Raw genomic sequence first — 16,004 nt, forward strand, 5'->3', positions numbered from 1 at the left:
ATCCAATGGTCTACATCTAGTCTACATCACTGGATGTAAGTTCCATGATCTTAGTTACCTGAAGATCTGGCTCATGTATCAGGAATATACAATACTTCATCTCTATGTGGAATGAGGCCATGGAAGGTATGTATATAACTTACTCTTTGGTAGTGTAAAATGTAACTTACACTGTGGCCATAACTTAGGTTACATCATCTACTGTAGACAAAGAGCGAGACTACAAAGCAAATAAATAATTTACGTAATGAGAGGTGAAATCAGCAGAGAATGTTAATCCTATGGACCACAATAGAGAAACCACATTCAGATATCTGATTTCTTATATTATCCTGTACTAATAATACGAATAAACTTCTCAATATACAGTAAGAGTGTTGGCACCAAAAGGCTAGGACCATGGAACAAAGTTGAACCATGGAGCAATGGAAAAGGGTGGCCTGGTCTGATGACTTGTATGTGCCTTGCATACCTGTCATGTTACTCCAGGAACGAAGAACACGACAAAAAGTTAATGGGGCACACAAGGGCTATATCTGATCACATGAAATTACAGCAGCTTCCATGAACTTCTACACCTCCCCATCCTCCATGGAGGCTGCTGTGATTTCATTTGATCAGATACATACATGGGTTAGACCTTACAGATGTATCAGGACCTTAGATGACATCACACTAGTCACATGACATGGTGAATAGAGGAATGGGACATGGGGATGAGTAGATGGGAGGGGCCGGCCAAGCAGGACACGCCCCGTATGATTCCAGGAAATATACAATATTGAGTAGATTTTATGAGGATGTAGTGAAAACAATTTTTTAGCAAAAAAAAAGGGTGTCAGTTATTCAATAGGGCTCTATGGGAACCTGTCATTAGCTGTATTTGTGAAAATGTGGTGACAGATTCCCTTTAAGCATTAGAATATAACTGCAAACTCATGCACTCCTCAGCATACCCACTACCAAACATGTTCGGACGCTGCGTAAATCTTGTGGTTTATCATTTTTTCTATATCTCTCAGGAGAGAGCGCACTATATTTAGTTCATTAATTTCCATTCCTAGAATAGATGTTCCTAAAACGCACAGTAAGGAAACCACTAGTAAGAACATGAAGGGTGGCCATGAAATCAGAGGTATTGTAAAGGGCGAAATACAGTGTACACCAGGAATTGCGCAAATTTTAGGGCTTATATGGCAGAAAACTGTGGCACAAGCCCTGATAGTCCCCCCTCCCCTTTATTTTTATATATTTAGAGAGAGTTGAAGTTAGAACATACGACCCATTCACTGGGAAAGGGGGACAGCACCTAAAATCAGGGACTGTCCTACTGCATCTGGAACAGTCCTGGAGCTCACAAAGGATCAACTAGTATACGGTTATTTAACACAATAATACTCATCAGAAACGTTTTACAGATAAAAAAAAAATTGTTACCACTTAAAAGCATCAATTATTGAAATTGATTTTTTTTTTTAAAAAAAGAACTAAAAACGTTCAATCATATTTGCCCTTCGGTGTCTTTATATCTCTGACTGAGGAATAATTGCGGATGCAACTTGTACGATATTATCCGTTAGCTCGCAGAGAATGTTCCGTAAACCTACTGGCAAGCCCTATACTGCCACCTAGTGGTGTTCTGCGATGCAACAGCAAACATGATGAAATGAAAGTTACTAAATTCTCCTTTGGAGTTACTTAGCAGAGTAACAGCTAATAGACTTTTCCATTATTGTCCTTATTACTTCCAAGGATTGACGAGATCACCATCATGAGATAATCCTGGATTCTCCATACATCCCCTAGTGAGCAGCCAATCAGAGGAGGCAGAGCTGTAGGGAAGAGGGAGTGGGCAGTGACCTCAACCAATGATAGGGCAAGGAGTGTTTCTTAGACCTTTGTAGGTTTCCCTATAGACATTGTAGATAAAGGGGTTGTCCACTTTCAGCAAATAATGATATTGTTAGAAGAATGAAAAGTTATACAATTTTCCGGTATACTTTCTGTATCAATTCCTCACAGTTTTCTAGATCTGACTGTTGACATTCTATGGTCATGTGATGTGACACAGGCGCACGACTTGTTATATCCCTGGTCATGTGATGTCACACAGGTGCACGACTTGTTACATCCCTGGTCATGTGATGTGACACAGGTGCACGACTTGTTATATCCCTGGTCATGTGATGTCACACAGGTGCACGACTTGTTACATCCCTGGTCATGTGATGTCACACAGGCGCACGACTTGTTATATCCCTGGTCATGTGATGTCACACAGGCGCACGACTTGTTATATCCATGGTCATGTGATTTGACACAGGTGCACGACTTGTTATATCCCTGGTCATGTGATGTCACACAGGTGCACGGCTCGTTATATCCCTGGTCATGTGATGTGACACAGGCGCAAGACTTGTTATATCCCTGGTCATGTGATGTGACACAGGTGCACGGCTCGTTACTTCCCTGGTCAGGTGCTGTCACACAGGTGCACGGCTCGTTATATCCCTGGTCATGTGATGTAACACAGGTGCACGGCTCGTTATATCCCTGGTCATGTGATGTCATACTGGTGCACGTCTCGTTATATCCATGGTCATGTGATGTCACACAGGTGCACGGCTCGTTATATCCCTGGGCATGTGATGTCACACAGGTGCACGGCTCGTTATATCCCCGGTCATGTGATGTCACACAGGTGCAGGGCTCATTATATCCCTGGTCATGTGATGTCACACAGGTGCACGGCTCGTTATATCCCTGGTCATGTGATGTCAAACAGGTGCACAGCTCATTACATCACACAGCTCTGATTACCTGTGTCACCTGTGTATGTATCACATGACCCGGGATATTATGAATTGTGCACTTGTGTGACATCACATGACTAGATGTATAACGTGTTGAGCACCTGTGTGACATCACACCACCAGGGATATAACAAGTCGAGCACCGTTGTGACATCACATGACTAGGGATATAATGAGCTGTGCACCTGTGTGACATTACATGACCAGGGATATAACGAGTCGAGCAAAGGTGTGACATCACATGACCAGGGATATAACGAGCCCTGCACCTGTGTGACATCACATGACCAGTGATATAACGAGCTGTGCACCTGTGTGACATCACATGACCAGGCATATAACGAGCTGTGCACCTGTGTGACATCACATGACCAGGGATATAATGAGCCCTGCACCCGTGTGACATCACATGACCAGATTTATATCGAGCTGCGCACTTGTGTGACATCACATGTCCAGGGATATAATGAGTCGAGCACCTGTGTGACATAACATGACCAGGGACCAATTATACCAAATATACTGGAAAATAAACTTTTCATTACACAAACAATATCAATTAGTTGCTGAAAGTGGACAACCCCTTTAAGTAGTAGTTAAAGAGGACCTGTCACCTAAATTTTTTGAATTTTCGGCACCAGGAGATGCTTACTAAAGTAAGCAGCTACTAGTGCTTGAACAAGCGCCGCAGTGTAACGCTATCAAACACTGCGGCGGAGTACAGTGTAATCATCGGACCGCTTGCAAAGCTGTCCGATGTATTCATGAGGGGGCGGTCCGAGGCGCTGCCTCTTCCCCGGACCGCCCCGCTCGCTCCATAGGCCGGCAGTCACTGCCCCTAGCCACGCCCCAACCCCGCCCCCTCATAAATACATCGGACAGCTTTGCGAGCTGTCCAACAATTACACTGCACCCGGAGGTTTCCGGTAACGCTATCACTCTAACACTGCGGCGTTTGATCAAGCACTAGGAGCTGCTTACTTTAGTAAGCAGCTCCTAGTGCCGATAAATTGGGTGACAGGTCCTCTTTAAGGATCGCAGAATTGTCCTAATAAAAAGCATTTAAGTAGCAGGATCTGATTAAAAGTAAACATCACATTTTTCGATACAACACAAAGAATTAGCACGAAAATTAATATGAATGGTAAATATTTTGATGTTTTGCACATTTTGTAACAAATTCTGACCATAGACTATAGACATTTGCACTGGGAGCTGGAAGCCTGCAGCAGAGTGTAGCTGTGTCTGTGCACCGCTCCCGTCTTATCTCCAAACCATATTCCTATTGTTTCCTGAATGGAGAGTAAAAAATAGCAGAACTGCTGGAACGGCGTAAATAGAAAGCAGCAAACAAAAATGCTTTGTAGCCACAATCTGAAGATTTCTTAGATCCTGTTTATGTAATACTGAGATGATGGTATTTCCACCCCCCCCCCACTTTATAAAGAAAACAAATCTCCGTTTCTCAATGACTTTGTTGACCTGTTTACTTTACTGAGCCAAAGGATCATATATATAGGAAAGTACAGAGATACGTATGAAATTCTAGATCAATATGAGATGGTTAAATAGATATGTAATATCTAGATAGATAGATATACAAAAAAAGAAAAAAAGCAGCACAGTCTTTGAGAGAAAAAGAGTTGATGGGTGCTATCCTCACTCTCACCAGTTAGAGTGTAGTAGATATCCAACGAAATGAAGACAGGCAGCACTCCAAAATAGTGAAAAAACAAGGGTGTTTATTCCACCTCCTGCAACGTTTCGGCTGTAGTCTCAGCCTTTGTCAAGCAGTTTGCGGGAGGTGGAATAAACACCCTTGTTTTTTCACTATTTTGGAGTGCGATAGATAGATAGATAGATAGATAGATAGATATGAGATAGATAGATAGATAGATATGAGATAGATAGATAGATATGAGATAGATAGATAGATAGATAGATAGATAGATAGATAGATAGATAGATAGATAGATAGATAGATAGATAGATATGAGATAGATAGATAGATAGATAGATATGAGATAGATAGATAGATAGATAGATAGATAGATAGATAGATATGAGATAGATAGATAGATATGAGATAGATAGATAGATAGATAGATAGATATGAGATAGATAGATAGATAAGAGATAGATAGATATGAAATAGATAGATAGATAGATAGATAGATAGATAGATATGAGATAGATAGATAGATAGATAGATAGATAGATATGAAATAGATAGATAGATAGATAGATGATATATAGATAATAGATAGATAGATAGATAGATAGATATGAGATAGATAGATAGATATGCAACACCCCTGCCGATGCCCCATTTTCAACAAATAAATATGAATGAAAAGTTTACTATTCATATTCTTTTTCGTGCAAATTCATTGTGTTATTTGGAAAAATACAGTTCTGATGTCACTACATGAGAGGCTTAATTGATATTTTTTAATCAGATCTTGCTCCTTAAAGGGGGTTTCCGACATACCAAGTTTGGCCCTATCCACAGGTTAGGGTCTAACTTGCTGATCGGTGGGGTCTCAGTGATGAGGCCACAAAGATCACAAGAACAAGGGTTTCCGATGGGGTTCCAGATACCTCTGCCGGACCCCTCGTCACTCCATCAATGGAGCAGACAGCCGCACATGACTGTTCTGCTACATACATCACAATGGAGCCGACGGAAATTGCAAAAAGCAAAACATCAAAATATTTACCATGCATATTATTTTTCATGCTAATTCTTTGTAGAGGGAAAAAACAGAGGCAATCCAGAGAAAATCTTGATTGCAGCATTCGGCAATTTCCGTCAGCTCCATTGAGATGTATGTAGCAGAGTGGTCATGCATGGCCGTCTGCTCCATTGATCTCCAGCAGTGACGAGGGGTCCGACAGAGGTACCTGAGACCCAATCGAACCCCTCGTTCTTGTTCATCATTGAGACCCCCGCTGTTCAGCAAGCTAGGTCCTATCCTGTGGTTAGGGCCTCACTTGTTTTGTAAGAAAACCTTGTTAAATGCTTTATATTAGGGCAATTTCGTGATCTGTGACTACCACTTCAAAGGCTTGTCCACTTTCATCATATATTTTAAATTGTTCGTGTAATGAATAGTTATAAAATCTTCCAATATATTTTCTGCTTCAATTCCTCAGAGTTTTCCAGATCTCTGATTGCTGTCATTCTTTAACAAGATCCCTGGTCATGTGATGTCACACAGGCGCACAACTCATTATATCCCTGGTCATGTGATGTCACACAGGCGCACAACTCATTATATCCCTGGTCATGTGATGTCACACAGGCGCACAACTCATTATATCCCTGGTCATGTGATGTCCCACAGATGCACAGCTGTAAAAATGATATAACATTACAAAGCGCAATAACAGTTATGTACTGAAACTTCCTCTAATATACAATACCATATTGTAACATGTTATTGGAATCCTTGACTGGCTGTAATACAGAACAGAACCACCAGGTGGCCACATACAGGCAGACATACAATAAACACCTGGGGACAGAGTATCTCAGGACCACGGATCTAGTGATCGCAGGTCTCCTTACCTTCGTCTGGAAGCAGCAGTACAGTTGTGTCAGATACGGATGTTTTCTTGCCAGAGCCAAGATCCTCTTCTCCGTCATAGTGCAATCTACGTCATCATCTTGTAATATAACGTCCTTCTTCAGGACCTTCACAGCATAGACTTCATCTTTACCTTTCAGCTCAGCAAGCATGACCTGGATACAGAGAGCACACGAAAAAAATTACCTTTAAAGATCACAAGCAAAACACAAATCATTCAAAAATTCCAGCACCAGGATTTAATTTATAGGAATTATAGGAATTATTTAATACCTCTGTATACTTAGAGGTCTGCCTCAGACTTTCTATGTATGGATATGTTCTCCCCTTAAAGGGGTTGTCCAAGAACTACAAATAAAAGTGTTGGTGTGACATTTTTACAGGTAAAGGCCAGTGGCACACGTGGCGTCTTGAGCCCGTTTTTGGGCCGCTTTTAAGCAGTCCAATAAAAAACGCATCAGTTTTTGACCAGTTTGACCAATTATCTTAATTAAAACGGGTCAAAAACGCATGCGTTTTTTAAAGGACTGCTTGAAAACGGCCCAAAAACGGGTTCAAAACGCCTTGTGTGCCGCCGGCCTAAAAGACCATGGCTGCTTTCTTCCACCAACACCGCCACACGTGTCCATGTCTGGTATTGCAACTCAGCTCCGTTTAAATAGGTTGTACCATAATAGGAAGTGGATAGGGGATGACAAGCTGATTGCTTTCCACCACCAGTCACAAGACCGGGACCCCCAGTGATCCGGATAATTGAGGTCCTGTTCTCCGTAATGGGGGTTGCAAGTGGTGGAGCACGTGCCCTGCTGCTCCACTGAATACTCAGGGTGTGTTGAAAATGACAGGGCACAGCGCTCTGGTATCCCGGCACTCTCAAAGACAGTGAATGGGAATGCTGGAGATACTAGAGCGCTGTGCTCATCAGTATCACACTCCCATAGTATTAAATGGAGCAGCAGGACACTTGCTCTTCCTGCGTTCTACCAATTGGTAAAAACAGGACCCTTCTTTCTTCGGATTGCTGGGGGTCCTGTGGTTCCATTATTAATCACTTGGTTAGGGGATAACTTCCTAACTTGGTACAACCCCTTTAAGAGAATTCTGTTAAGCTGCAATACCACACACATCCTGTGGATAGGTGTGGCACTGTTTTATGTATGAATGCTGCACTGCTTTTCTCATCCTGTACAATCACTTTAATCTCCTCTCTGACATTATTGATCATTTTTAGCTCTCACCTTTCCAAAACTGCCTTTCCCTAACACTTTGATGAAGTTGAAATCCTCCAGACCTATCCTCTTTGCCTGGTGGATTTTGAGCTCCCCGTTCTCCCCGTTTTCCCCGGTTATTGTCAGCTGACTGTCCGTGGACGCAGTTGCTGCCGCTTTGTGCTCTTCTCCTCGGTTGTCGAATGAAAGTGCTTTCCTGATGTTATTTTCAAGTTCCTTGATTTCTAAATGAAAAAGAAAATAAAAACGTAAAATTTCACACAAAAAATCCACCAAGTAACAAACACAAATTAAAGAGGAACTTCACTGGCTTCATCCATAGGGGTCATTCCACTAATTCTTGCATAGGTGGAATTTTTTCTCTAGCCCCCAACTTCCTGACCAATCAGTGCTTTAACTTTTAGCCTAAATGTGACTTATACTCTCTACTGTCAAGTGGGCGGTCCTAAAATATCTGCTCCAGGCAAGGACCACCCTTAAAAGGGCTGTGGGATAAATCAAATTAATTTGATTATTTTGCCCAGGGGAGCAACATACGGTACGTATTTTTATAATAATTACAAATTATACGTTTGATCTGCCCCTGGGGCGGAGCTAATAGCAGGATAAGGCGGAGCTAAGATTGGAGTTAGGAGGAGCAAATGTCGAAGTTAGGAACTTCTCCCTCCTAATTCTGGAAGTTTCTCCTGTTTTAGTTTACAGAGCTAGTGGGCAACATACTGTAGAAAGATGAGGGGCACAGAGAGATAAATGGGAAGGGGGGGGAAACAAAATGAGATGAGAATGGTAGGGGGAACAGAGAAATGGTGGAGAAATTTAGAGATGGGGGTGTAGAGAGAAGTGGGCCTAAAAAGATAGGTGGGGGTAGAGATGAGGGAATCATCCAAGATTCTATTCGCAGAAACTTTGTTAAATCTTTCAAAATATTTAGTTCTGGTCAGAATTAAATCGGTCCAAATTGACATTGATCAAATCGTTCTGGAAAGTTGTAAATAACCTCCTCTAGTTCCTCTAGTACACAGATTTTTGATGGAAAGATCATGTTTTGTAAAATTTATTTGTGAAATTTTACATTTTCCCTCACCCGTCCCTCACCCCAAGTTCTGCGATGAATAACAGCAGCAGCCGCCATTGTGGAGGATTCATCTGAATCGAGGCAGAAAAGATTCGGATTTGATTTGGCGCTGGGAAAATAGCGAATGGTTTTTACTTAATTTATGAACTGATGAGTAGATTCACTTAGTGGGAGGCAACAATGAGGGGACACAGTGATATGTAAGGGGCAACAGAGATTAGATGCAACACAAGAGAAAAATGGGGAAGGCTAGATAAATGGAGGCCAGTCATAAGAAAATCGAGATTAAAATCGAGAATCAACTTTTCATTTGCAAAAAACCCCCAGAGATTTTAATTTTTGCCAGAATTGCCCAGTCTTAGTCTCAGGTCATTAAGTAATGTAATGGCCCGCTGGACGGGTCCCTTATGAGCCTTCTACACTTATATATCTATAACATGTAGGTGAAGTATGGCCAACTGAATCCTACACTCTGACTGGTTTCTAAAGGAATACATCCATTGCCTTTAATGGTGTATTAATTCCTTAGTATGGACGTCACCTAGAGGTCTGAGACTCCAGAAGGAACAGTCTGGGGGTCCCATGTGAGAGGACACAAGGTCTGCAAACGTCAGCTCTGACTACATACTGAACCTGCCCAAGATTGCTGCCAAACCAGCTCCTATCTTCTCCAACCCTAAAGTCACCTAAATAGGGCTGTGAGCTTCTTTACCAGACTGCATCCAACCAGCTACCTCGGACATTGGCCAATATAGGACCTAAACCTCAGCCTGTTACCATCACTGTGTTGAAATTCTGGAATAAAGGAAGTGTACGTTGCTGTTCTGCATCTCTTGTCCACGTGTGATCTCCGGCTACTGCTAACATCGTGGGCCTCCCCTCTGCCATACACCCGAAGATGGCTAAAACATGCATACACTGGAAGAACCCCATGGAGAAATATTTCCACCATACTGCAGCCTCTCCCTATTCTTGCAATCCACTTGCCGGTCCTGCCAGGTGTGAAAGAAGTCTGTTCCACCTGGAACAAGTGACGGTGACCAGGTGAGCGCAAGGCCGTGCTCAAGCCAGCCCCTCAAGTACCAGGGGAATCCGGCTGCCCCCAAGCCATTAGGCTGCAGCCTTGGTGGAAGTGCAATGACTCTGCATTAGTAAAACATACGGCACTTTCAAACGATCTAGAAAAGTCAGAAATATCCACTATGAAAAGATATAAAGGTCCCGAACCCTGATCACACGGAGACGTTGGTGCCGATTTTGACCTGTCATCTTCCACTGTGGGAGCCCCGGGGACTGGAGGTTGAGTCTCAGCGCCTGCGTTTAACTATAAGAGATATATACAATATTAGTCACAGGGAAATATAAGCAATCCCCAACATGTAATAAAACTGCTAAACCAAAATAGAAAAAAAATCTACACAAGTACAATACTAGTTCCAAGATCTCTGCTTGCTTTCCTAAGGGTGGAGTATTAATACCCCAATTGAGGGAATTTAAATATTCATAAATATGGCCTGACCACGTCTCATTTCAGGACTATTTCAAGATTATTTAGGCGTCATTAGGGGTGAGGTTCAGAGTGGGGTGTAATACCGCCTGGCAGGTCACTGCCCCACGACTACAGTCTGGCCGAGGTTCATGGGATACATGACGCCCTCCGCCGTACCTAAGATATGCAATGGTCTTCTGTAAAGAGCAATATGTAGACTGATCATCTTGTAGGTGAAGTGTTCTGCATAATAAACATGAATGCAGAAATCTGAATTCTAATCTATATGTAAATGAGTTATCATTCCTCTATGGGCATCACAATGAAGTACGGTGCACCCTCTCTTGGTAGTTTCACCTAACTTGATTGACAGTGACCGCTTTTCCCTATAAAACTGGGTAAGAGAGAGTGCATCAAAATGCCCATATCTAACCCAGTAACATCTGTCTGACACCCGGAGCTTCTGCCAGTGCCAGAATCATGACATAATAGTACTGAATGCAATGGTAGGTCACCTCCGCCTGTTCAGTACTATTACATCCCATTGTCAGGAAGAGGTTAAAGTGGTTGTCTAGCCACATAAAGGTTTCCCCTATCCACAAGATAAGAGATAACTTGCCCTTCACAAGAACAGGGGGTCCGCAGTACCCCAAATGAACAGAGAAACTAGCAGCTCATGTACTGCCTCGCTGTTTATCTATTAGGACCCTCCTCCCCATCTTGTGAATCGGTGAAAAACTTTCAAATAAATCTACAACATGGATTTAGTGGTTTTAACCCATGCACACATACCCACTGGCATGTTCCGCCTGAAACTTGAGCCGTTCTTCATTTATCTGGCTTATTTTTCATGAAAAATGTATGTTTAAAAACATGTAAATGAGCCACAGGGGCTCCTGTGCATGTCAGTGCCTCCTGGAAGAGGAAGGAATGGAGAAGGGGACATAAGCACCACCGGAAGGTGTGAAGAATTAGAAGCTAGTGGACCCAAAAGGGGCTGTGATGTTCACGGGAGCCCCTGAGGCTCATTTGCATATATTGAAAAGTTAATTTTCACAAAAAATGAGGCATTAACAGCTAAATTAACAATGCATCCTGTTTCAGGGGGGCATATGCATGCTTGGGCTAAAACCACTAAATCCATGTGGTTGATTTCCTTTAACTTTTTCTTAAACTTAATCTTTCCTTTTAGTTTGATCTGTCACCTGTCAGGTCCAATTGATTCCAGATTAAAGGGATTTTACTATAACAATAATTGTCATATCTGCCTAGTAAAACAGAGGGCGACCTTGAGGTGTCTTAACCCAGTATATAGAACATGATATTTCTGACATAGGGCCTCTGCCCCCATATATCTGTACTGCCTCATCCATACATATAAAACATAAGTGTTACCTTTTTCCTCCTCTGGCCGGCAGCTGTGATTTTATCGGGTGTGACTCCCAGGTCGGCCAGTACTTTCGCTATACCTCGAGAATCCACTCCACAGTTTGGTGCTACATTAGATTCACAGCGTCTATGAACGTTCATTTTACAAACTGGGGAATAATGATAAAAAGAAGGATTAGAATACAATATACTGGACAAGAGCTCAACCCAAAGTCTCCTGTAATTTATATCCTCCAAGCTCACAGAACGTCATTATAGGAGTCTCAGTGCAATCTAGAGTTATGTGTGATGTGCCCGGCTCCAAATCCGTATTTGTATATCAAAAAAGTGATGGATTTTGATACTGGTAATTTGGAATTTGCGTAGCTAAATGGAACAAAAGTGCCTGCTACTTCTATAAAATAGGAGAGATAACTAGACCCCACATAGGGTAGCTTACATTTTTGGGAAAAAATAAACTTCTATGGGAAGATAACAAAGTGGAATTTAACAAAACTGCACCAAATCTATGAGCACATCGCCCTCTAGTGACCAATCATCGCATCCAGTCATTCTCCATTTATATTTTATATATATATATATATATATATATATATATATATATATATATATACACACACACATATATATATATATATACACTCACCGGCCACTTTATTAGGTACACCTGTCCAACTGCTCGTTAACACTTAATTTCTAATCAGCCAATCACATGGCGGCAACTCAGTGCATTTAGGCATGTAGACATGGTCAAGACAATCTCCTGCAGTTCTCCCGAGCATCAGTATGGGGAAGAAAGGTGATTTGATGCCTTTGAACGTGGCATGGTTGTTGGTGCCAGAAGGGCTGGTCTGAGTATTTCAGAAACTGCTGATCTACTGGGATTTTCACGCACAACCATCTCTAGGGTTTACAGAGAATGGTCCGAAAAAGAAAAAACATCCAGTGAGCGGCAGTTCTGTGGGCGGAAATGCCTTGTTGATGCCAGAGGTCAGAGGAGAATGAGCAGACTGGTTCCAGCTGATAGAAAGGCAACAGTGACTCAAATCGCCACCCGTTACAACCAAGGTAGGCAGAAGAGCATCTCTGAACGCACAGTACGTCGAACTTTGAGGCAGATGGGCTACAGCAGCAGAAGACCACACCGGGTGCCACTCCTTTCAGCTAAGAACAGGAAACTGAGGCTACAATTTGCACAAGCTCATCGAAATTGGACAGTAGAAGATTGGAAAAACGTTGCCTGGTCTGATGAGTCTCGATTTCTGCTGCGACATTCGGATGGTAGGGTCAGAATTTGGCGTCAACAACATGAAAGCATGGATCCATCCTGCCTTGTATCAACGGTTCAGGCTGGTGGTGGTGGTGTCATGGTGTGGGGAATATTTTCTTGGCACTCTTTGGGCCCCTTGGTACCAATTGAGCATCGTTACAACGCCACAGCCTACCTGAGTATTGTTGCTGACCATGTCCATCCCTTTATGAGCACAATGTACCCTGTAACATCTGATGGCTACTTTCAGCAGGATAATGCGCCATGTCATAAAGCTGGAATCATCTCAGACTGGTTTCTTGAACATGACAATGAGGTCACTGGACTCAAATGGCCTCCACAGTCACCAGATCTCAATCCAATAGAGCATCTTTGGGATGTGGTGGAACGGGAGATTCGCATCATGGATGTGCAGCCGACAAATCTGCGGCAACTGTGTGATGCCATCATGTCAATATGGACCAAAATCTCTGAGGAGCTTCCAGCACCTTGTTGAATCTATGCCACGAAGAATTGAGGCAGTTCTGAAGGCAAAAGGGGGTCCAACCCGTTACTAGCATGGTGTACCTAATAAAGTGGCCACACAAGTGACACACATATATATACACTTTGGACACCAAAGGTTAAAAGATAGAAAACAAATACATTGTAAATTCTGATAAAATATCAATATTTTATGGATCACCCAATGGGGTTGTTCTGATAATATATATCAGGTCTGCAGATAATTTAAATTTTTTGTCAGCCTTTTGGATTGGCGGCCTATCATTAGCTCATTAGCGGGGATGTCTGACTACTTGCTTCTGTCTTGTATGGAAGCTCAACCCCATTCATTAAAGAGAACTCCTTTAAGAAGATTATAAATAGGGGGAGTCTGACCCAATCTGATATCAATTACCAATCCTAAAGACAGATCATCAATACAAGTTCTTCACACTTTTGAGAGGACTCTACACCTCCATATATGCTGATTTTATTGATCATTGTGTAATTCTTTGTTTCCCCAGTGCTGTGCAAACCTAGCTACAGGGGAAATCCTATCCTGACCTGGTGTTTGGACACACTGGACACATTGGATGGACACTATAACAGCGGAGAAAATGAACACCAGGTGGCGCCATAACAATTATGTAAATGCATCTACACAGAGGAGTATACTTTTAACTGAAAACTTGTTAGATATTGTGTGATTGAAGACAGAATTTTAATATTTTATCAAGCGGAAACCCCATTGGTGGGGTCATGGTTCTAGCCGACGACCGCTACTCAAGACTTGAGTAGCAACAAGGTCTCTATTCTCACCTTTGCATTGTAAACCTTGCCTCATGAGACCCCATAGTAACGAACCACAGTGATCGCAAAACGTGGGAACTTTGTAGTTGTGGATGCTAAACTTGTGAGGCATATTGACACTAAAACGTTGCGATCCGACCTGCGGAGAGAAGAGAGGGATCACATGTATCAATGTCTCACAAATATCATCTCCCCAAGACACATCTGAAGGATACAACATCCGCACAGCAGTGATATGAGACAGGACAGAACGATCCGTGCCGCTAGGCGATAAGCGAAAGATGGATTTCACGTCTGCAGTCCACACAGATCTGCCAGGTGACCTCACTAGAACTTACTTGACAGATATAATCTCTTATGCTCCCACATTGTTTCTACAATTATGCAAAAAATATTTTTTTTTTCATGTGCGCAACTGACCCACCTGTATGTTAATTTTAGTTGTACATCAAAACTGATTCACTTTATAAACAGCGCCACCCCTGTCAACTTATGGCTTTATAGAGCACACAATATTGCATTGTGCAAAGGGGGCTGCACCGCAAATTAATTTTTTTTTGCCTTATACACAGAAGAGGGAAAAAATTTCAGATTGGGATTTCAAGTGTCCAAAATCAAGCGATGGTTCCAAATGTGCGCTGCCTCTCAATTCATCTGTATGGTACAGCGTATAGAGAAGTCATTATGGTAGGTGTCAGTGTCAACACCCCCAACAGTCACTTTAATCTGTTTTAAGACCCCTTTAAAAAAAAATGTAATCTCAGGCTGCAAGTAGAATTTTGCTTAAGGAATGGGTTTTGGTTTTCCATTTTGCAGTCAAAAATTATATCTGGAATTTTTTTGGTTGAAATTAATTTCCTTAAGGAATCATACAAAAGAAGTGGTGGCTATGGTGTCCTTTAAGAAGGGCAATAATATGGGAAATTGAGGGGGGAACAAAGACCAACCTCTTCTGCCCTGAGTGATACAGATGTGTCCACCCATAACAGAAGTCCAGCTCCATTCTCTATACAGTGTTTGGCCCTCCTACTCAAGTGTACAGGCGGTCCCCTACTTAAGGACACCCGACTTACAGACAACCCATAGTTACAGACGGACCCCTCTGCCCACTGTGACCTCTTGTGAAGTTCTCTGAATGCTTTACTATAGTCCCAGACTGCAATGATCAGCTGTAAGGTGTCTGTAATGAAGCTTTATTGATAATTATTGGTCCAATTACACCAAAAATTTTGAAACTCCAATAGTCAGTGGGGAAAAGAAAAAAAATTGCCTAGAACTTCCATTATAAAATATACAGTTTCGACTTACATACAAATTCAACTTAAGAACAAACCTCCAGACCCTATCTTGTATGTAACCCGGGGACTGCCTGTATAGGAGATTAGTTAGTCCAACGTTGACCACTATACAGAGAATGACACGAATGACACTGTTCTTGGACTGCTCTCTCTTCTTATTTTGGCCCCGGGTTGTTTGGACCCCCAGGAATTTGATATTGATAACCTATCCCATTAAAAAAGTATAAGAAAGGAATATTAGAAAGTCCTTTGTCACTCTGGTATTTCCAGTTTCTGACACAAGGCCCATGTTCGTCTTCTTCTGACCATGGGAAGTCACTTTCTTGGACCACAGGACAGCACTTCCTCTGAGCACAGGAAATCACTTCTTCTGACCACAGGATAGCACTTCCTCTGAGCACAGGAAATCAATTCCTCTCACCACAGGATAGCACTTCCTCTGAGCACAGGAAATCAATTCCTCTCACCACAGGATAGCACTTCCTCTGAGCACAGGAAATCAATTCCTCTCACCAAAGGATAGCACTTCCTCTGAGCACAGGAAATCTATTCCTCTCA

The 16,004-nt window shown here is 42.3% G+C and overlaps 1 protein-coding gene across 1 annotated transcript in view; it reads right to left on the minus strand.

The window, feature by feature from the left end:
- The window catches only part of PRKCE (protein kinase C epsilon), a 279,710-nt gene that overhangs the window by 100,154 nt on the left and 163,552 nt on the right, over positions 1-16,004 (minus strand). The window contains exons 6-10 of the mRNA XM_072140293.1: positions 14,158-14,287; positions 11,592-11,734; positions 9,935-10,031; positions 7,642-7,856; positions 6,385-6,558 (exon numbers count right to left, since the gene is read on the minus strand). Coding sequence (XP_071996394.1) covers positions 6,385-6,558; positions 7,642-7,856; positions 9,935-10,031; positions 11,592-11,734; positions 14,158-14,287 — 759 coding nt within the window. The remainder of the gene's footprint in view (positions 1-6,384; positions 6,559-7,641; positions 7,857-9,934; positions 10,032-11,591; positions 11,735-14,157; positions 14,288-16,004) is intronic.

Source organism: Engystomops pustulosus, chromosome 3, assembly GCF_040894005.1.
Source record: "Engystomops pustulosus chromosome 3, aEngPut4.maternal, whole genome shotgun sequence".
NCBI classification, from domain to species: domain Eukaryota; kingdom Metazoa; phylum Chordata; class Amphibia; order Anura; family Leptodactylidae; genus Engystomops; species Engystomops pustulosus.